The 22,742-nt window shown below is 43.9% G+C and overlaps 1 protein-coding gene across 4 annotated transcripts in view; it reads left to right on the top strand.

Moving 5' to 3' along the window:
- The window catches only part of pcgf6 (polycomb group ring finger 6), a 55,325-nt gene that overhangs the window by 5,466 nt on the left and 27,117 nt on the right, over positions 1 to 22,742 (top strand). For 2 of the 4 annotated variants that reach the window (XM_072239096.1, XM_072239092.1), the window contains exons 2-7: positions 2,641 to 2,740; positions 4,057 to 4,153; positions 8,498 to 8,553; positions 11,201 to 11,260; positions 12,353 to 12,482; positions 21,582 to 21,609. In XM_072239096.1, the coding sequence (XP_072095197.1) occupies positions 2,641 to 2,740; positions 4,057 to 4,153; positions 8,498 to 8,553; positions 11,201 to 11,260; positions 12,353 to 12,482; positions 21,582 to 21,609 (471 nt within the window). The remainder of the gene's footprint in view (positions 1 to 2,640; positions 2,741 to 4,056; positions 4,154 to 8,497; positions 8,554 to 11,200; positions 11,261 to 12,352; positions 12,483 to 21,581; positions 21,610 to 22,742) is intronic. The other 2 variants (XM_072239093.1, XM_072239094.1) reach the window with 2 other exon arrangements.

Raw genomic sequence — 22,742 nt, 5'->3', positions numbered from 1 at the left:
TTGATACCAATCAAGAACCTATCAACCTGTGCCTTAAATACACCCAACAACCTGGCCTCCACAGCTACAACGTGGCAACAAATTCCACAAATTCACTACCCTATGGCTAAAGAAATTTCTCTGCATCTCTGTTTTGAAAGGGCGTCCCTCTATCCTGAGGCTGTGCCCTCTTGTCCTAGACTCTCCCACCATGGGAAACATCCTTTCCACATCAACACTGTCTAGGCCTTTCAACATTTGAAAGGTTTCAATGAGATCCCCCCTCATCCTTCTGAATTCCAGCGAGTACAGACCCAGAGCCATCAAATTTTCCTCATACGATAACCCTTTCACTCCTGGAATCATCCTTGTGAATCTCCTCTTGACCCTCTCTAATGCCAGCACATCTTTTCTAAGATGAGGGGTCCAAAACTGTTCACGATACTCAAGGTGAGGCTTCACCAGTGCCTTATAAAGCCTCAGAATGACATCCTTGTTCTTGTATTCTAGACCTCTTGAAATGAATGCTAACATGGCATTTGCCTTCCTCACCACCGACTCAACCTGCAAGTTAACCTTTAGGGTGTTCTGCACAAGGACTCCCAAGTCCCTTTGCATCTCAGATTTTTGGATTTTCTCCCCGTTTAGAAAATAGTCTGCACATTTATCTCTACTACCAAAGTGTATGACCATGCATTTTCCAACATTGTATTTCATTTGCCACTCTCTTGCCCATTCTTCTAATCTGTCTAAGTCCTTCTGCATCCTACGTTCTTCAACACTACCTACCCCTCTACCAATCTTCATATCATCTGCAAACATGGCAACAAAGCCATCTATTTCATCATCTAAATCATTGTATATACAGCACAAAAATATAGATTATTTGAAGGGTCCAATGAAGTGTCTCAGCCTTAAACATCAACTTTATTCATTTCCATAGATGTTGCCTGGCCTGCTGAGTTCCTCCAGCACTTGTGGGTGTTGCTCCAATATAGATTGCTACCTGTTTCTAGTACTGATGTTAGGCTGGCAAGTCAGTGGTAGCCTACCTATCTACTTCTGGTCTGTCTGGTGATTACCCATTGCCTCTCTGCCAACTCTTGATCTGCACTGTGATTACCTCACATTTTATGTCACAGTGGACTCTTTAAAAACATTTGCCTGGCTGTAACAGGCATGCCACATTCTTCACATGGCTCCTGAAACACACCAGGTATAAGGAGGACAGCAAAATATTTAAAGGACATTCTCAGAGCCAGCTTGAGGAAAAAGTAACATCTCCATTAGCTTTAAATGAAGAAACAGCATGCAGACTGCCATATACAGTACTGTGCAAAAGTCCTTGGCACATATATATAGCTTGGATGCCTTACACAATACTGTAACAAATGTTATGTATTGCATTGTGCTGCTACTGCAAACAATAAAAAAGTAATTTCTTGACATATGTGAGTGATGATAAGGGTGATTCTGATATGGGTCTCTATTGTGGACTGAGTGTGGGAAGGGGGCAGGAAGAGGGGAGTCATGGTTGGGGAAAGGAAAGAGGAGAGAGAAGGAAGCACCAGAGAAACATTCAGTAATGATCAATAAACAAATTATTTGGAATCAAATAACCTTGCCTGGTGTCTCAGGGCAGGATGTGTCTGCACCTGCGCCAACCCCAGCCCTTGGCATTCCTTCTTTGCCACCTGTCCCACAGTCCTCCCTCTGCTGGCTCTGTTCTATGTTCTAAATGGGGACAGGAATTAAAATGGTTGACCACTGGGAAATAAAGTCTTTTTGCGGATGGAATGGAGGTGCTCGACAAAGCAATGCCCAGTTTACTTCAGGCCTCACCAATGCAGAGGAGGTTGTTTTGGGAGCACCAGATACAGTAGGTGAGCTGGGCAGATTTTCAGGACCTCAGCTTATCCTCCAGAGCCCTCTTTTGAATGGAGAATTCCAAATATTCGCCACCTTTATTTTGAAGACCTTTCTTGTCATAGAGTCATACAGCATGGAAACAGGTCCTTTCGCCCAATCCTCCATCAAGATTCAAAATTCCATTCCAAGCTAGTCCATTTGCTGATGTTTGGCCCATATCACTATCCATGTGCAAGTGTCTTCGAAATGTTGTTAATGCACCTGCCTCAACCACTTCATCTGACAGCTCATTCCATATACTGACCGCCATCTGTATGAACATGTTGCCCTTCAGATTCTTATTAAATCGCTCTCCTTAAGAAGAACCTTGGGTTCTTTATTCCCCAGCCCTGGGAAGAAAACTGTGCACATATTTTTGCCCATGCCCTCATTGTCTCCTTGACTGGACCCTGATTTCAAATTCACATCTACTCCTTCACAAGCCTGTTGGCCGTTTGCTTACAAAGGTGAGCTGGACATCCATTAGTAATATTTTCAAAGGCAGTGAATGAAAGATGAGGGGATCAACTCATCATTGTACTGTTGGCAGGGGTGGGTATGGTCCACTGGACAACTTGTGGCCAATTGATGTACTTTACAGTATAACCTGAGTATGTCAGGACTCAGAGGAAGTGGCTCTCAGTGCAGGTTACAAGTGCTGCTGCACAGTTGGGCTTTGGGTACTGACTTTTAGATGAACAGATCCATTTTCCAGGCTGAGGAAGGTACTGAGAGAATCTGTTTTTGTTCCAGCAGAGTATTTGTCTGGCTGACGTGAATCCCTACATCCTATGTCCCATCTGCAGGGGCTACTTCATTGATGCCACTACTATCACTGAGTGCCTGCACACCTGTAAGTAGCTGCGCTCTCACTGGCCGGACACTTACCACTGCTCACCTAAAATGTAATCTGCCCTGTTAGAGAGGAAATCCCTCACAGATGTGACAAGTGACACAGTTCTCTCTGTCAGACTGAATACAGAGATGTGGACTAGTGGACAGTGCACTACTGTCAGAGCACATAGCCTAGCTGAGGGAAATCTTTAGCCAAAACCTTGTCTGTCCTTTTGGGTAAATGTGAAAGATCTTGAAACAATACTTTGAAAAGAATTGAGCAGTTTTTTTTCTGGTATCCTGGGGCCAATGTTTAATCCTGAATAACACTGCTAAAGCAGTTTACTGGTAATTGTCATGCTGCTGTTTGTGGGAGGTTGCTGTGCGTGGGAGTTGCTGTGCATGAGTCAGGTGCTGGGAGTCAACACTTCGGCAGTGAGCACAATGGAGAACTATCTCACTGTTCTGATAAAATCCAGCATTACCCTTTTCACTTTGCTTCACTGAAGACAGAGTACTTTGTAGTTAGCATTGTATGGGCAATGTAACAGACATAAACACAGTAAGATACCAGGAAACAACCATTCAGCTCCTGGAACCTGTTTCATTACCCTGTGAGGTCACAGCTGCTGTGACCAACTCTGTCTATCCTTTTTATCCCCATATCCCGGTACCTAACGAAAACATCAGTCTCAAGTCCGAAGTTTGCCTCTGACTGCCAGCACCCACTGCTTCTCAGAGGAGGGATCTCCAACTTTCCTTCACCCTTCTGATGATTGAATGCTCCCTGACGTCACCCCTGCAGCCTCACTTTAGATTTCTCCCCTCTCAGCCTCTTCACCCTGCTCCACTGTTCAGTGAGTCTGAGGATAATCCCCTCCCTCAACTCTGTTTTCCTCTCAATTCCCAACATCCTCCATTCCCTAATCACCCAAAAATCTGTCCATCTTGTCATGAGTGTGCTCCGATACGGAATATTCACGGACGTGCTGGGGATAGAGAACTCCAACGACTGAATGACTCTCTGCATGCTGAGATTTCATCAGCCTTCAATGTCTGCCTCCTCTCCTGAGGCTCTGCCCTCTCCAGCTGGACCCAGGGGCCTATTTTTGTGCTGTGTTACTGTGACTCTCATTGTCAGTCTGGATCCTGAGTGTTTGATGAGCTGACTCCAGCTGAACCCTCACCCTAGGAATCACCCCGTCACACCACGTGTCCTGTTGTCATTCGGGTTATTGTCTCTCACCCCGTCTATTGTTGGAACTTCTCACTTTGACTTGTTTCTCCCCATGCCGATGTTACTCCATTGTGAATCCCTGCCTTGTGTCTCTGCAGTCTGTAAGAGCTGCATCGTGAAGCATTTTGACAACAGCAACCGCTGTCCAAAGTGCAACATTATTGTTCACCAGACACAGCCGCTGTACAACATCAGGTGAGTGGGGAGAAAGAATGGGGGGATGTCACACTGGGAACAGTGGAGCTGCGTCTGATGGGCTCCTGGTGCAGGGGAGAGGTTTATGGGGATCCTTAATCTGAGGGGACAAGGGGTGCAGTGAGAAGGTAGGTAGGGGCTCGCACTCTCTGAGGATGAATATGGGGATTTTGTGTGAGGGCTTCGGTGATGGGAGGTGGATAGATAATAGGGACTGGTGGGGAGAAGGTCATTGAGAGAAGCTATTAGTTGCTGCAAGTGATTGACAAAGTAATGGGGTGGAGGGGTTTAGTGATGTTTCTCTCTCAAAGCCCTTTCAGCTACCACTGAAGCCTCCAGTATAATTGCTAGGTGGTGGTGGCGTTTAGCAAAGTGTAATGTTACTCACGTTGGTGCCCATTGTCACTCAGTGCATTATCCCCGATAGGGACAGCATATTGATCAACGTACATCCCGGACTGTAATGTTCCTTTACACTGTGAATTATCCCAGTTAGGGATAGCACATAGACTGGTAAACATCCCGGACTATGATGTTCATTTACACTATAAATTATCCCAGATAGGGACAGCACATAGACTGGTAAACATCCTGGACTGTAATGTTCATTCACACTATAAATTATTCCAGTTAGGGACAGCACATAGACTGGTAAACATCCCTGACTGTGATGTTCATTTACATTATAAATTATCCCAGATAGGGACAGCATATTGACCAATGTACATCCCAGACTGTGATATTCATTTACACTATAAATTATTCCAGCTAGGGACAGCACATAGACTGGTAAACCTCCCTGACTGTGATATTCATTTATACTATAAATTATCCCAGTTAGGGATAGCATATTGACTGATAAACATCCCGGACTGTAATGTTCATTTACACTGTGAATTATGCCAGTTGGGGACAGTACATAGATTGGTGTACATCCTTGACTGTGATGTTCATTTACCCTATAAATTTTCCCAATTGGGTACATTGTGGACTGTGTTCCTTTACACTATAAATTATTGCAACTGGAGACAGTACATAGACCGGTGTACATCCCAGACTGTGATGTTCATTTACGCTCTGAATTTTCCCAGTTGGGGACAGCACATAGACTGGTGTACATCCTGGACTGTGTTCCTTTACACTATAAATTATCCCAGTTAGGGGCAGTACATAGACCAGTGTACATCCCAGACTGTGATGTTCATTTACACTATAAATTATCCCATTTGGGTACATCCTGGACTGTGTTCCTTTACGCTATAAATTATCCCAGTTGGGGACAGCACATAGACCGGTGTACATCCTGGACTGTGACGTTCCTTTACACTGTGAATTATACGAGTTAGGGACAGTACATAGATTGGTAAACGTTCTGACTGAGCTGTTCCTTTAACATTGATATAGTTGAGGGTGAAGGTGCAGAACCTAAGGAGATTCAGTAGAAAAATAAAGTCATACAGCACAGAAACAGACCCTTCGGCCCACCATGTACCTACCGGACATCAACTACCTTTCTGTTCTAATCCTATTTACCTGCACTGGTAAATGGCCTTCTCTGTCTTGGTGTTTCAGTGGTGCATTATAATAGTGCATTGAGGTAGTATGAGGCAAAGTATTAAACAAAGTCGAACATTGTTACAATTACAGAGAAAGTGCAGGTAGGCAATAACGTGCAAGATCATAACAAGGATGAGTGTGAGGTCAAGAGTCCATCTTATCATACAGGACTGTTTAAGACTCTTATAGCAGCTGGGTAAAAGCTGTCCTTGAGCCTGGTGATACGTGCTTTCAGGCTTTTGCATCACCCATTGGGAGCGGGGAGAAGAGAGAATACCTTTGATTTTGCAGGTTGTTTTCCCGAGGCAGTGTGAAGTGTAGACAGGTCCGTGGAGGAGAGGCTGGGTTGTATCCTCAAGTCTCTACAGTTTCTTGTGGTCATTTGCAGTGCAGTTACCATACCAAGTTGTGAATCATCTGGATAGAATGCTTTAGGATATGTCATATCTGTTGTGAGAGTCTCTGCCTTCAGCACCTCCTCAGGCAGTGTATTCCAGTTTCCAACTACCACTGGGGAAAGAAAACTCTTCCTGAGATCCCTTCTAAACCTCTTATCCCTCACTTTACACTTGTGTTCTCTAGTTCTATATAGCAAAGAGATTCCTGTGATTAAGCTATCTGCGCCCTCCTAATTTTGTATTCTCTATTAAGTTGCACCAGGCACCCTCCCTAAGGGAAACAAACCCAGTCTATCTAGCCTCTGTTCAATACCGAAACACTTCAGACAACAATATAGTCATGTCCTTCTATGGTATGATGACCAGAACTGTACACAGTTCTGCATTTGTAGCTTAGCCAGTGTTTTATAAAGTTGTACCATAGCCTTGGGGTCCTCATGTGCTATCCTTTGGCTAATGAAAACACGTCTCTCACTCCCCTTTCTGCACCTCTTATTCTGGCTTCTGCCTTCTTCTTTTCCAAACCTGATGAAGGGTTTCCTCCTGAAATGTCGACTGTTTTTTCCCTCTACAGATGCTGCCTGACGTGCTGAGTGAACCCAGTATTTTATGTGTGTTGCTGTGTTACATGCTGCTTTTACCATCGTACCTACCTGTTCTGCCACCCTCAGGCATCCTTGGACTTATCCACCAATATCTCTCTGTTCTTCAGTACAAACAACCCCCACAAAGTAATTCACCCTTACGAAATTCATAAATCACTACCAAAAAACTGAGATACGAAATGAAAATGTGCTCATACAGAATTTCTGTAGCGTTTACACTTTATTCTGCATTGTTTTATTTTGTTCTGTCTTAATGCACTGTGTAATGAATTGATCTGTATAGACAGTGTACAAGATTTTCACTGTACCTGGGTAGATGTGACAATAATAAACAATCCCAACACTAAAAATAAACACAATATATACTTGTAACTTCCCAGCAGTAATCAAACCGACCCCATAGCCTGTAAATATCAGACCTGATGGATTATAGTTGGGAACCACTTTTAAGTAATTTGCTTTGAAAGCTGACAAGATCATAAAACCATAAGACATGGGAGCAGAATTGGGCCATTCAGCCCATCATGTCTCTTTTGCCATTTGATCATGGCTGATTATCCCTCTCAGCCCTATTCTCTTGCCTACTCCTCATAAGCTTTGACACCCTGACTAGTCTAGAACCTACAAACCTCTGCTTTAAATATACCCAATAACTTAGCCTTTGTAGCCATCTATAACAATAAATTTCACAGACTCATCATCCTCTGGCTAAAAAAATTCCTCCTCATCTCTGTTCTAAATGGACGTCCCTCTATTATGAGGCTGTGACTTCTACCTGCCCACCATCAAGGACATATATACAGAGTGGTGCCGGAAAAGGACCAGTAACATCTTGAAGGGTCCCACCCACCCTGCTCGTGCACTGTTTGTCCTACTCCCATCAGGGAGAAGGCTTCATAGTATCACCTTCATGCCAGGATCACCAGACTCAAAAACAGTTACTTCCCCCAAGCAGTGGGGCTAATCAACACTAATACCCACTAACTTTATCCTAGATAATAATCATTAATCTTGGTCCTAGACTTTCCCCACCATATGAAACATCCTCTCCATATCCATTCTATCTAGGCCTTTCAATATTTGATAGTTTGCAATGAGATCCCCCTCATTCTACTGAACTCCAGTGAGCATTGGCCCAGAGCCATCAAACGCTCCTCATGTGTTAACCCCTTTGGTTTCTAGGTTCATTCTTATAAACCTCCGTGGGACCCTCTCCAATATTAGAAGATTCTTTCTTAGATATGGGGCCCAAAACTGCTTTCAAAACTCCAATGCCTTATAAAGCCTCAGCAATACATCTTTGCTTATATATTGTAGTCCTCGCAAAATGTGTGCTAATTTGCCTTCTTTACTACTGACTGAACCTGCAAATTAACCTCAGGGAATACTGCATGAGGACTTCCAAGCCCCTTTGTATCTCTTATTTCTGAATTTCTCCCCATTTAGAAAATTGTTTATGCCTTTATTCCCTCCATCAATGGCCCTACATCCCCTTTCCGCACCCTCTTACCGCCGCTTCCTTTCCTCAATTCCTTATCCCATCACCATCAATTTGAATCTGCATCTCATCAAGTCACAGCTGGTGTTACAGAACCTTCCTGACTGCTTCCTGCACCAGATCCCTTGCCTTTGGTGGCCACATCTCCCTATCGGTGACCCTGAGGAATATGCTTGGATTCTGACTCCCACCTTCCAACCTCTCTGCACACTCTGATTCCCACCTTCCAACCTCTCTGCACACTCACTCTGTTGTCATGTACGTGTAACTTGTGTTTGTTTTCCAGGCTGGACAGAAAATTGCAAGACATTGTCTACAAGCTGGTGCCCAACCTGGAGAGCAGTAAGTGGAGTGATGACATTAAATGAGTTGTGGAGTTCGGTATGAGTGCTCACTTTCACAGTAGTGGTGGGACTGACAGATCCTTGGCTCAGCACACGTGCTGTGTGTGCAGACTGCAGCATCAGAACAATGCCACAATGCAGCTTCTTTTCCCTTCGTTTGGGACCTCTCCCTCCTCATCATGGAAGGCAGCAGATGGAAGTGCAGGTGCTACATGGAGTTGCGCTGGAGTACTGTGTCTCTAAATCGGAAAGAACACTTAACCATAAGATGTAGGAACAGAATTAGGCCATTTGGTCCATCAAGTCTGCTCTGCCATTCGATCACAGCTGTTTTATTTTCCCTCTCCTGCCTTCTGCCTGTAACCTTTGACCTCCTGACTAATCAAGAGCTTATCAACATCCGCTTTAGATATACCCAATGACAGACCCCACAGCCATCTGTGGCACTGAATTCCTCAGGTTCACTACCCTCTGGCTGAAGAAATTCCTCCTCATCTCCATTATAAAGGGACATCCTTGTATTCTGAGGCTGTGCCCTACGGACCTTGGCTCTCTCGTTATTTAAAACATCTTCTCAAAATCTGCTGTATCTAGGCCTTTCAATATTTGATAGGTTTCAATGAGATCTCCCCTTAATATTGTAAGCTCCAGCCAGAGCCATCAACCCTCTTCATAAGTTAACCCTTACAGTCCTGAGAATTTTGTTAACCTCCTCTGAATCCTCTCCAATGCCAGCACATTCCTTTTTTAGATATGGAGCACAAGATAGCTCACAGTACTCCAAATATGGTGTAACCATTACCTTACAATGCCTCAGCATGGCATTCTTGCTTTTATATTTTAATTCTCTAGAAATTAATGACAATATTGCATTTGCCTTCCTTATTGCTGACTCAACCTGAAAGTTAACCTTTAGGGAATCCTGCACAAGGATTCTCAAGTCCCTTTGCACATTTGATTTCTGAATTCTCTCCGTTTAAAAAAAAAGTCTGTGTTTATTCTACCAAAGTGCATGACCATGTACTTCCCTACTGTATTCCACCTACCAATTTTGTCCATTCCTTTAATCTGTATGTCTTTCAGCAGACACCCTGCTTTCGCAACAGTACCTGCCCTCCACATCTCTTTGTATCATCTGCAAACTTAGTCACAAAGCCATCAATTCCGTCATCCAGATCATTAACATATATTGTGAAAAGTTGCGGACCCAACACAGATTCCTGCATTCCCATTCAACTTCCTGTCAGTCAGCTGATCTTCTTTACATCTTTCTTGTAATACTGTGTGCTTTTATCTTGTTTAGCAGCAGCGTCTTGTCAAAAGCCTTCTGAAAATTAAAGTAAACAACATCCACTGACTCTCCTTTATCTATCCTGCCTGTTAATTCCTCAAAGAATTCCAACAGATTTCTCAGGCATGATTGGCCTATTTTATCATGTGCCAAACGTATCCTGAAACTTCATCTTTAATATTGAACTCTGCATCTCACCAAACACTGAAGTCAGGCTAACTGGCTAAAATTTCCTGTCTTTTGACTCTTTCCCTTCTTAAAGAGTGCAGGGACATTTATGATTTATCTGTCCTCCGGAATCATTCCAGAATCTAATGAGTTTTAAAAGACGAATTCCACCACAATCTCTTCAGCCACCTCTCTCAGACTCTGGGTGTAGTCCATCTATTCATGGTGACTTATCTACCTTTGGACCTTTCAGCTTCCCAAGCACCTTCTCCTGAGTAATAATGACTATACACACTTCTGTCTCCTGACACTTGTATTAAAATATATGATATATAATTGTTTTTATTATTATGTATTACAATGTACTGCTGCCGCAGTACATACAGTACAAATTTCACAACGTATGACAGTGATATTAAATCTAATTTTGATTATGAGTGTCTCCCACATAAAGACTGGTGCAAAATACTTATTAGTTCATCCACTATTTCTTTATCTCCCATGGCTACCTCTCCAGCATCATTTTCCAGCAGTCCAATATCCTTTTTTACTGTATACAAGTTATGATCATTACCATTGCTGACTGGGTGTGATGGGCAGTAGGATTAATCCCAGCTGTCCCATTCTGCATGCTCTGGAAGTGGAATTAGCTTTTGCTGCCCCACTCTGGGTGCTTTAAGAGGAGGTGAATGTGGTGTATTTAATATTTCAGTAATTTTTGAGTAATATTATAAATATATTTGATTAAGTGTTCTTTGTTTAGATAATTCATTACATGTTATATGTAAAAGTACATGAATGGCATACATCATCACGCCTCCAAATCATGTGTCCGCTTAAAGTAAAAACAAAATTTACGTGCATGTATTCCAGAGTTGCACCTTACAGAACATAACAGTCAACCCTTCCTATCCCACTCTGGGATGTGGGGCGAACACTCACTCTCATATTCCAAGTAGCCTGGGCAGTGGGATTAACCCTTGCAGTCACACTGTGGGTGGGCTGGGCAGTGGGTTAACCTTTGCTCTTCCACTCCAGGTTGCTGGGCGGTGGAGCTAGTCCTCACTGTCCCACTCTGGGTTGTGGGGTTAACTCCATTTATTCCATTCAGACTCCAGTGAAATTCGACTGATTTGATGGGCAAAAGTCAGATCTTCTGAAGTCATGTGAATTTTTTTGTATCCAGGTGAGAAAAGACGACTACATGAATTCTACAGAGAGAGAGGGCTTGAGGTCCCTAAGCCAGGTGTGTGATCAGAAATTACCTCCAACATAAACATAATCTCTTCTGCTGCTCTCTCTCACAGGCCAATGACCAGCCTCAATTGCACTCTTCACGTGCTTCTTCTTTGTGATCACCTACTTCATGTAGCATCATCCAACTCTGTGTTAGCTCCTTCTCCCCTCTGCTCTTTCACCCTACTCCTGTGCTTCCTCTCCCCCCATTCCCCACATCTTCCTCCTTCATCATTAGAGGTAGAATTAGGCTATTTGTTCCATTGAGTGGTTGATTTTTTTTTATTAACCCATTTCTTCACCTTCTCCATGTAACCCTTTACTGTACCTCCATACCAATCAACAACCTATCAATCTCTGCCTTAAACACACCCAAAAATTTGGCCTCCGCAGCTTTCTGTAGGAGTAAATTCCATAGATTCACCACTCTCTGGCCGAAGAAATTCTGCTTCTGTTCTAAGGGGACGTCCTTCTATTCTGAGGGTTATCCCTTGAATCTTTGACTGTCTTACTAGTGGAAACATCTTTTCAATGTCCACTCTATTCAAGCCTTTCAATTGTCGGTAGGTTTCAATGCGAAATTCCTATCACTCATCCTTTTTGAATTCCGTTTGAGTAGTGTCCCAGTGGCATCAAACACTCCTGATACGTGAAGCCTCTCATCCTGAAATCCTTTTTGTGAATCTCCTCTGGACCCTCTCCAGGGTCAGTACATCCATCCTCAAAACAATTCCTAAGTGTTCCTTCACCTTAAGCTCCCTTGATCATATTCGTCTCAGTACACAACACCAAATGCAGAAATGCCTGTTCCCCAGTGGTCTCTAGCTCAAACTGCTCTGCAGAGCTATCTCGTAGATATTCCACAATTTTTTTTCTTCTGCTATGCTACCAGCCTGATTTTCACAGTCTCCCTGCATATTGAAGAACCCATGATCACTCTCCTTGCTACCCTCCCCAACATGATTCATAAATCCTTCAGTGATATCTTTCACTGCCTGTCTTTGTATCTCCTGTGAGACACCTTGTGATGGTTTACTATAAACGCAAATTGTGTACAGCTCTCTCCTGATCACTTGGTTTTGTTTGGTTCTCTGCTGTTCAGTTGTCCAGGTACCTGGTAAAAGTAAAGTGCGCCGTATCCGATCGCTGAGTAAAAAGCTGTCGCTGTGCAAGGCTCCGCCAGGGGACCCCCTGCCTCATCTTGACATCTGTTTGGTGCTTGAGTTCATTGGGTGAGTTATGTCTCACAGATAAGTGTCAGCAAATCAGCAGTTAGAAAGATAGCGCATTGGCTTTTATTGCAGAAGCAGTTGATTACAAGAATTGGAGATATCATTGTAGAGGCCATAGCTGGAACTGTGTGCAGTTCTGGTCTCCCAGCCTAAGGAAGGAGTTACTTCCAACAACATTTCATCACAACGATTCCTGGTATGACAGGGTTATCATATAAAAGGGATTAAACTAACTTGTGGTCTTATTGAAATTCGGACAGGACTTGCTGGGAGAGGCTCAGAACCTGGGTTCACTTTGTCAGAAATGGGGTTGGTAGCCACAACTGAGATGGGAAGACATTTCTTCACCTGTACTCAATTCTGTACCCAAGGACAGTGGAGGCTTAGTTCAAAGTAAATTTATTATCAAAGTACATGTATGTCATCATATACAGGTGTCCCTTGGTATTCGCGGGGGATTGGTTCCAGGACCCCCTGTGGATACCAAAATCCGCGGATGCTCAAGTCCCTTATATAAAATGGCGTAGTATTTGCATATAACCTACACACATCCTCTCGTATATTTTAAATCATCTCTAGGTTACTTATAATACCTAATACAATGTAAATGCTCTGTAAATAGTTGTTATACTGTATTATTTAGGGAATAATGACAAGAAAAGAAAGTCTGTACATGTTCAGTACAGACGCAACCATCGTAGCTCTTCTGGGAACGCTGATGCTGCCTTGGCATCAGCCGATGCCGATTCTCCCGTGATCTTTAAGTTCTTGAGGCTGTAGCGCTTTACATAGCTAGCCAGCCATCCCTTACTAACCGTAAACTCCGTCCTCTCGCTCACAACACAAGTACCGAAAGAATGAGACATGAGGCGAACAATGCTCAAACAACGAGTGCTGGAGAGAGACTGAGGATCTGTGAAATAGCGGGAGGCTACAGCAGGGTATGCCTGTACATCACTTCATTCGCGTGGATTCAGCGTAGTGCTCAGCGCGTGACAAATTGAAGTTTTGCTTTTTGGAACTTCCTGGAATTTTTTTTCCCGAATATTTTCGATCCGCGGTTTGTTGAATCCGCGGATGCGGAACCCATGGATACGGAGGGCCGACTGTATAACCCTGAGATTAATTTTCTTGAGAACGTACTCAATAAATCAATAATAGAATAATAACCATAATGGAATCATTGAAAGATCACATCAACTTGGGTGTTCAACCAATGTGCAAAAGACAACAAACTGCAAATAAAAAATGAAGAAATAATAATAATAAATAAATAAGCAGTAAATATCAAGAACCTGAGATGAAGAGTCCTTGGACGTGACCCCACAGATTGTGGGAACATTTCAATGATGGGGCAAGTTGAGTGAAGTTATCCTCTTTAGTTCAAGAGCCTGATGGCTGAGTAGTAATAACTGTTCCTGAACCTGGTGACATAAGCTCTGAGGCTCCTGTACCACCTTCACGATGGCAGCAGTGAGAGGGGAGCATGACCTGGGTGGTGGGGGTCCCTGATAATGGATGCTGCTCTCCTGCGACAACACCCTGTTGGGAGGGCTTTACCCACATTGGACTAGGCCATATCCACCACTTTTTGTTGGATTTTCCATTCAATGGCATTGCTGTTTCCATACCAGGCTGTGATGAAGTCAGTCACCACGCATCTATAGAAGTTTGTCAAAGTTTTAGATGGTGTGCCGACTCTTCGCAAACCCTTAAGGAAGTAGAGAAGCTGCAGTGCTTTCTTCATAATTGCACTTACCATGACAGGTCCTCCAAAAAGATAACACCAATGAATTTGAAGTTGCTGACCCTCTCCACCTCCTATCCTCTGACAAGGACTGGCTCATGGACCCCTGGTTTCCTCCTCTTGAAGTCAATAATTAGCCTCTTGGACTGTTGCTGACATTGAGTAAGAGGTAGTTGTTGGGCACCAGTGAGCCGGATTTTTCAGTCTCTCTTCTCTATGCTGATTCGTCACCAGCTTAGATTTGACCTACAGCAGCAAACTTGAATATGACTTTGGAGCTGTGCTTAGCCACACAGTCATAAGTGTAAAGCAAGTAGAGCAGGGGGGCTAAGCACACAAGCTTGTGGTGCACCTGTGCTGCTGGTGATTATGGAGGAGATGTTACTACCAATCCGAACTGACTGGGGTCTGTAAGTGAGGAACTCGAAGATCCAATTGCACAAGGGGCTATTGAGGCCAAGGTCTTGAAGTTTATTGATTAGTTTTGAGAGAATGATGGCATTGAATGCTGAGCTGTAGTTGTTAAAAAGCATCCTGATTTATGCACCTTTGCTGTCCAGAAGTTCCAGGGTTGAGTGAAGAGCCAGTGATACCGCATCTGCTGTGGACCTGTTGTACTGGTAGGCAAATTAGAGTGGATCCAAGATGTTTCTCAGGCAGGAGTTGATATATTTCATCACTGACCACTCAAAGCACTTCATCACTGTAGATGTAATTGGTACTGGATAGTAGTCATTGAGGTAGGTTACCACATTCGAGTGAAGCCTACTCGAAACAGGTGGGTACCTCAAACTGCCGAAGTGAGGTTAAAGATTTCAGTGAACACTCCAGCCATTTGATCAGCACAGGTCTTTAGTACTTGGCCACATGCCCCGTCTCGGCCAGGTGCCTTTCGTGGGGGTCATCCTCCTGAAAGCTGCTCACATATTGACCTCAGAGACTGAAATCACAGGATTATCGTAGGCTTGTGAGAGTTTGTGATAGTTCCCCTATATTTTGATGGTTAAAGGGAGCATAGAAGGCATGGAGTTCATCTGAAAGCGAAGCTCTGTTGCCTATGTTGCAGGATTTCATAAGAGATGATAGAGTTCAAGCCCTGCCACAACTGTCAAGCACCCTTCGTTGTTTCAAGTTTAGACAGGAATTGCCACTTCGCTCATGAGATGGCTTTCCAGAGATCGTACCTAGACCTCTTGTAACTTTCTTGGTTACCAGACTTGAATGCCTCCAATTTGGTCTTCAGAAGATTGCAGATCTCATGGTTTATCCAGGGCTTCTGGTTGGGGAAGACTCTGAATGATTTAGTTGTTGAGTGTTTTACAGTTGAGATACAGTGTACTGAAATGCCTATTTCTATACTGTATCTCCATGACTCAAGACTGACTTGCCCTGTTCAATCTTGTTTGGGTCTTTGACTGTATTTATAGGCAGCGGCCAGTAGGTGGCTGCAGACACCACAGAGTCAATGTGCAATCCACCCACACATACAGGTTTCCCCTGCCATCTGAAGGTAGAGATGGAACCTATGAAACGGTTCGTAAGCTGGAATGTCGTAAAGCGAAGAAGCAATTACCATTTATTTATATGGGAAAAATTTGTGAGCATCCGCAGACCCAAAAAAAACCTACCAAATCATGCCAAGTAACACGTAAAACTTAAAATAACAGTAACATATAGTAAAAACAGGGATTATATGATAAATACACAGCCTATATAAAGTAGAAATACTTTTCTACAATCATTGCCGCACTGTTCTCCATAGCGAAAATCTCACGCGAGTGCTCTCAGCAGAAACACGGCGCAAGTGCTCTTGGCAGAAACACTCTCTCCAGTAACCTTTAAGCTATGAAGCTGCCAAATTTTACCAAATAACGCATAAAAATACACAGCCTATATAAAGTAGAAATAATGTATGTAGGTTTAGTATCACTTACCAGAATTGGGAAAACAGCGCCGAGCACAGTGATGATGGTGTGTTAGGTTGAGTCGTCAGAGGTTGGGGTGGTGCAGTGGACCCCAACCTCCAGGCCGCCGACCGATACCAATCTGTGAAGCATGCAGGGGTACAGCGGTGGCCAGGACACACCCAGCGCATCTTTAAGAAAAAAGCCAAAATAAACAAGGTAATTAATTAGATGCTGCCCAGCACGTAAATGTTGTAGATGTCAGAGGCGACGCAATCGGCAATCGCCTCTGATCTGGGCTGACAATTAGGCTTTTCTGATACCTTAGAACTCATCTTGCTAACGGCTGCTCACAGGCACATGTTTAAGCAATGCTGGCTAGAATGGAATTCCGGGGAGGAGCTTGGCTGCTCGGGGCGCGCGCTGCCTTTTTGCGTAACAGTGAGTTTTCGTAAAGCGAACGTTCAAAAAGCGGGGGACACCTGTACTCCACATAACCCTTTCTGTACATCAGGAGCAAAAACTCTTATAGAATAAACCATTCAGTCCATCATGTTGAATCTGACCAGAAATAAAGCTGCTTGGTTTAGCTCTAGCTTTATCTTTCCAGCACCTACAGTTTTCTCCCTGTCTGTAGGTTCTGGCTCCTCACAATGATAATGTAAGCAGGGTGTCAGCCTCTGCCTCCTGTTTGTGCAGTGCGGTCCAGATCTCACTGTCCATTGGCTGAGAAAAGTAATACTTCTACTCTCTCTGAAAACTGCTACCAATCATGTAAATTTGTCAGGGGAATAAGTCCTTCCTGTTCACCCTTTCTAGGCCCCTATAATTTTATATTTCTCTATTAAACCTCCTAAAGGAAGCAACTGCAGCCACTGGGTCTCTGCTGACAACAGGAATTCTCCAGGCTGGGAGATCTGGTGAATCTCTATGCACCTCGCCAGTGTTGTGGCCTGCTACCTGTGCACCAGCTTCAATTGTGCTGGAACTCCTGGTATGCATGAGGGTGGCCTTCCTCTTGTTTTCTGCACTTTTTGTCCCATTTGACAGAGTCTATAACATAGAAACTGGCTCTTCAACCCATCATCTCCTTACTAGTCATCCAGTAATTCCATTTTCTCACTCTCAGTGAACATAGAATATTACAGCATGATACAGGCCCTTCGACCTATGATGATGTGCTGCCCTTTAACTTACTCTAACATCAATTTAACCCTTCCCTCCCACATGGCACTCCATTCTTCTATCATCCATGTGCCTATCTAACAGTTTCTTAAATGTCCCTAATGTATCTGTCTTTACCATCACCTCTGGCAGGGCATTCCATGCACCTACCAGTTTCTGTGTAACTAGACAATAAAATAAAAACCCTATCTCTGATATTCCCCCATATACCTCCCTTGAATCACCTTAACATTGTGCCCCTTTGTATGGCCATTTGTGCCCTAGGAAAAGTCTCTGGTTATCCACTCTATCTATGCTCCTTCTCAGTGGATACCACGGTGCTCATTTAAGTACTGTTAGACCGTGGTGAGATTACCATCCTCTACCACCCCCCTGGCAGTGTCCTATAAAGTACAAGAACTAAGGGTGGGGAATCCTCTCCAAACCATCTTTCCTTTACCTTCTATGTGCTGTAGATTTGTTTTCTTCTGCAGTGGGGGGAAAAGCCTTTTTACTGTCCATCCCAAATAATGTCCCTGATAATTGTGTGCACTGCATTCATCCTCACTCAGTTACTCTTGCCCCAAGGTAACCGACCCAGCCTCTCTAGTCTTCGTAACTCAAATGCTCTGTCCTAGACAACATCCTGCTGAATCCCCTCCTCCACATCACACACTAACCTGTGTGGTTAGTAATACCCAGAGTTGCATACTGTGTGGCCCATGTGGTCTCACCAACTTCTCGGGTTCAAAAGTAACATGATGACCCAACCCTTGTACTAAGTGTCCCAACCGATGAAGTGTGCCCTGTCTACCTCTGATATATTTGCAGTCTTTGGTCTCTTTCCCCAGGGCCATAAGGCATAGGAGCAGAATTAGACATTTGGCCCATCAAGCCTATCATAGCCGATGTATTATCCCCCTTGTCCCCATTCACCCTGTAACCTTTGACATCTTTACTAATCAAGAACCTATCAACCTCAGCTTTAAATATACGTAATGACTTGGCTTCCATGGCCATTGAGGCAATGAATTCCACCGATTCACCACCCACCGGCTAAAGAAATTCCTCATGCCTGTTCCAAAGGAACATCTTTGTATGCTAAGGCAGTGCCCTGTGTCCTAGAGTTTCCCCCACTGTAGGAAATATCCTCTCTGTGTCAAGGCCTTTCAATACTCGATATGTTTCAATCTGAGGCGCTGCATTAACTAAGCCATAGTGATTATTTTTGATTAGTCCTGTTTCTCAGAATCAGATTTATTATCACTAATGTGATATGATGTGAAATTTGTTGTTTTTGCAGTAACGGCAGAGTGTAAAACATGAAATTACTATAAATTTACAAACTAAATATTGCAAGAAAAAGTGTTTGTGGATTTGTGGATGTTCAGACATCTCATTGCAGAGGGGTATACGCTTTTTTTAAAATTTTGAATCATTCCCTTTACCTCCTTCCTGATAGTAGTAATGAGAAGAGAGCATGATCTAGGATCCAAGCATTGGTTAATCCAGTCCCTCTGAAACCTTTCAAATTACTTCCTTACTGCTGATATTAGACACAGCAGCCTCGACCTGGCTTGTCACTGCTGCAGCCTCCCAAACCAGCGTGGATCTATCTCATCCTGCCCTGGGGACTTATCCACCCTTTAACCCCACTACGATATTTCGTATCTGCTCCTTTTCAATGGTAAACATTTGAGGAGTTTTTTTCTCCACTTGCAATGTCCTTCTTCACCCTGAAAATGGAGGAGCCGGCATACCGATTGCCACTCTAGGCCTTTTTACCTTGATTACCCTCTTGCCTTTAGCATACTTAGAAAATGCTTTGGGATTTTACTCTTCATTCTAATTACTTTTTTAAGTAGCAACTCGTTACTTTTGTCAGACCCGGCCTGTTTTCAGTTCTTCACCTGCTGTCTGCTTCTTTCTCTTCCTTTATCCAACACCCCTCCTGAATCACTCAAGGGTCCCATGAGGCTATTGCCTTTGCCTTTTACACTTGTGGCAACATACTGGCCCTCAACTCTCACTGTTTCCTTTTTGACTAACTGCCACTGGCTACAGATAGACTATGTGTACATAGTTGCACCCAGTTCACTTGTGCCCATGATCTCAAGATATCAGATATTTTTCTGGGACCAGGAGCAGTCTGAGTTCTTTGAGTTGTGTGTGCTCCTTGAGCCATATTTGGCCCTGGACTGCGGTTGTACAATTGCCCATCCCTCTGCGCCCTTCATAAGGTGGTGATGAGCCTCTGCTGGATCTTTGTTTGGGATTTATATCCAGGACCGATGAAGGACAACAGGCAATGAGTTTCCATACTGGGGAGTCTACAACATGTAGGGAAGTCTGCAGTTGCCCGTGGTGGGTGGGTTTGGGAGGTGCTGGCACTGATTGCCAAGGGTGGTGGAGTGGAAGCCACTCCAGTGGGTTGATTTGTCCTTGTTGGTGTTGAATTTCTTTAGTGTTGTTGCAACTGCCCTCATTCGGTCAAATTGGGGAGTGTTCCTTCAAGCCTTGTTAATAACAGAACTGCACTGACTCAAGTGAGTCACTTGTACTGGATGCTCGGTCTATGACCACAATATCTTAGTTTATTTGGTTGTTGCAGTTGTATTTCTGTCTCTTGGTGACCCTCAGAAAGTTGATGGCAAGGCATGGATTGTTTTGGCTCGTGGTTAGTTTGTGAGGGGGTGAGGTTTGCATTGGTCACTCTGTGAACCCAGTGAGCGATCTGAGTACGAGACTGTCAGAGTTAATACTCTCTGTACTTTTGATGCTCAGGGTGCTGATTGTTGCAGAGGCTGGGGAGTAACACAAATGTTCTTCAAGCACATGAGCTGGGTTTGTTTCTGAGAAGTTACCAGTTTTTATGCCTGTGGCTGTTTGTCAGGAGATGTGAGTCAATCTGTGCAGACAATGCTTCCTGACACCAGAACTGACTCTGGGTTTATCGCTCAGAGCCTGTTTGTCATTGACATGTCTCAGTCCCAGTCAGACTACTGGCCAGAGCAGTCAGTTCAACATGTTGGCACTTTGATGCAGACTTCATTATTGTAACCCGCTGTGCCTCATTTCTGAGCCCAACCAGTTTGTGTTTGGAGGATCTTTGAGGCTCTGCTTTGATTCACTGGCATTGTTAGGTGAGCAGAACTGAAGGGGAGAGCAAATGAGTTGAATGGCCTCATGAGATCTAGAGTGCAATGTGAAAATGAGTTAATATTTCTTGAAATTTCCAAGGCTGCAACTGCTAGACCACATACCAACAGCAATGTCTAGGAGGGGATGCTCTGCCACTGAGAGTGATTACCAGTCTGCAATAACAAACGTTTGCATTTATGTCACACCCTGTCACTATCTCAAATGGCTCTATCCTTGGCTCTATATTCGCCAGTAAATCACTGATCTTTTTGGATCTCTGTTTTTATCAGTCAGGTCTCACAGAATTTTAGACAGGCAGACAGTTTTCCAACATTGGCCTGAACTAAGCTAAAGGACAACACAAAGTCTTGCTTACTGATGAAGCGGGCAGAGGAAATATGCCGGAAGTGTTTCGTGTGGATTAACAAGGTGCCTTAACGCAGGAGCCCAAGCCAAATAGTATTTTACAAATTAGGAGGTTTTGTGGCCATGTGCGTAGGTTTGCTCACAGGGGGTGGGGGGGGGGTTTAAAAAAACATTCAGGGACATAAAAGATGTAATTGGCATCCACTCAAGTCTATGGCAGAGTAATAAAGATTCAGTATAGAAACAGGTCCTTCAGTCCATTGAGTCTACACCAGCTTTACACAGATCATACACTAATCCTGTTCTTCATTCTCCCCGCATTCCTCTCAGCTCCTCCTCTCCCCTTGTGCTGGGATCAGTCATATATTTTTAGATAATATTACAGCACAAAATAAGTCAGCAGATCCATCAGTTCTACATATTCATGCACCATAAGGAGCTCCTATCCCTTCAGTCCTGTTCCTGCCTTTTTCCACAACCCTGCAAATTATTCTCCCTTGGCTCCATCTCATCCCCTCCTGAATGCACTGATTCTGTTTCCCCCATCTCAACAGACTGGGAGTTCTGTGCAAAATACTCCTGTGTTTTTCTGTAAAAAGTATCTGCTCAGTCCCTGTATCTTTTTGTTCAGAATTTTAAATTGGTATTTCCTAATTCTTGGGTTACTGAACCACCCAGCAGTGGGAGTGCATTTCCTGTTTTCCATCAATAAGCTGGCCATGATGAAGAGCCCGTTCAGCTGCCGTTGTGCTAATGGTTGTTGTTCTGTTGTTACAGGGCTGATCTTGGAATTGGTGATTACAAGGTAGGTGGAAACAAAGCCACACTCACTGCACAGGATGCTCCACTGGCAGAGCGAGCACTCACTGCAGCGCTCATGCCTGTGACAAAAAAATCTTCATCTGGGAGGGAAACTTGTGAATTCCAGCTCCTGGGAAACCCCGAATGCACCAAGTTTGGACGGTCATTTCCTTTTGGATCAGTCTGCTCCCACGACTGCTGTGCAGGTTTGGTTCCATGCTGGGAGGGAGGCAGATTCAGATTAATTTATCACATGTTCATTGAAACATACAGTGAAATGCAGTATGTTATTTGGGTTAACAACCAACACAACCATGGATGTGCTGGGGCAGCCCACAAGTGTCACCACACATTCTGTCACCAACACAGCATGCCCGCAACGCTTGGCATAATAATACAGAGTATACCAGGCAACAACGACGAAACAAGCTCTGTTCTTCCCTCCCTACACACATACACAGTTAATATCCCAGAACTGAGCCTGTATCCCAATTAGTAGTTGCAGCCACTAGAGGAAATTAATCGTTTATGGAAGTGTTGACCTACACCATTGAAGCTCTGATGTGTGCATGCCTACCGTTCTGGCCAGACAGGTTATTTAAAACAATGGGCATTTATCTGAACAGTGCACATCTTACTAATGCGTGACTTGTTTAATAGGCTCCTTTGCTGGAATCCAGCTGGTGTCCTGAGAATCCTAAATGAATCACAAACAATTGGGAGTACCATTAAATCACGGATAGAGTGACGCGTGTCGTTTTGCAGTTCCCCTACGAGATCTTGTTTTCCTTCCCTGCACCTGCCAGACTGATCAGGGCAGCTAAGCACTTGAACCAATGGGTTAGAAGTGAGTCCTCAGCTGTGCTGGAGACATGTTCAAATTGAAGCCTGATGTTGTGAATAATTTTGCTTTTAATAATTACTCGAGTTGTAAGTGGAGTCAGCAGCAATCTCTCAGGCCTGGCATAGCTGCCAACTTCAATTTAAAAATAATGTACTTGTGAGCACTGATGTGCAAAGTGGAAACAGCCTGAATAATTTTCAGTATTGAGCTGTCAGCATTTTGTCTACCAACTGGCAGCAAAGCACCACGCTTTTCTGAATGGGGCCAGAGAAAGGTTTCAGAATGCAGGAAGC

Source organism: Mobula birostris, chromosome 21 (genome assembly GCF_030028105.1).
Source record: "Mobula birostris isolate sMobBir1 chromosome 21, sMobBir1.hap1, whole genome shotgun sequence".
Lineage (NCBI taxonomy): Eukaryota > Metazoa > Chordata > Chondrichthyes > Myliobatiformes > Myliobatidae > Mobula > Mobula birostris.
Note: the sequence above shows the minus strand (reverse complement) of the source record. Positions and strands in the feature narration are given on the sequence as shown.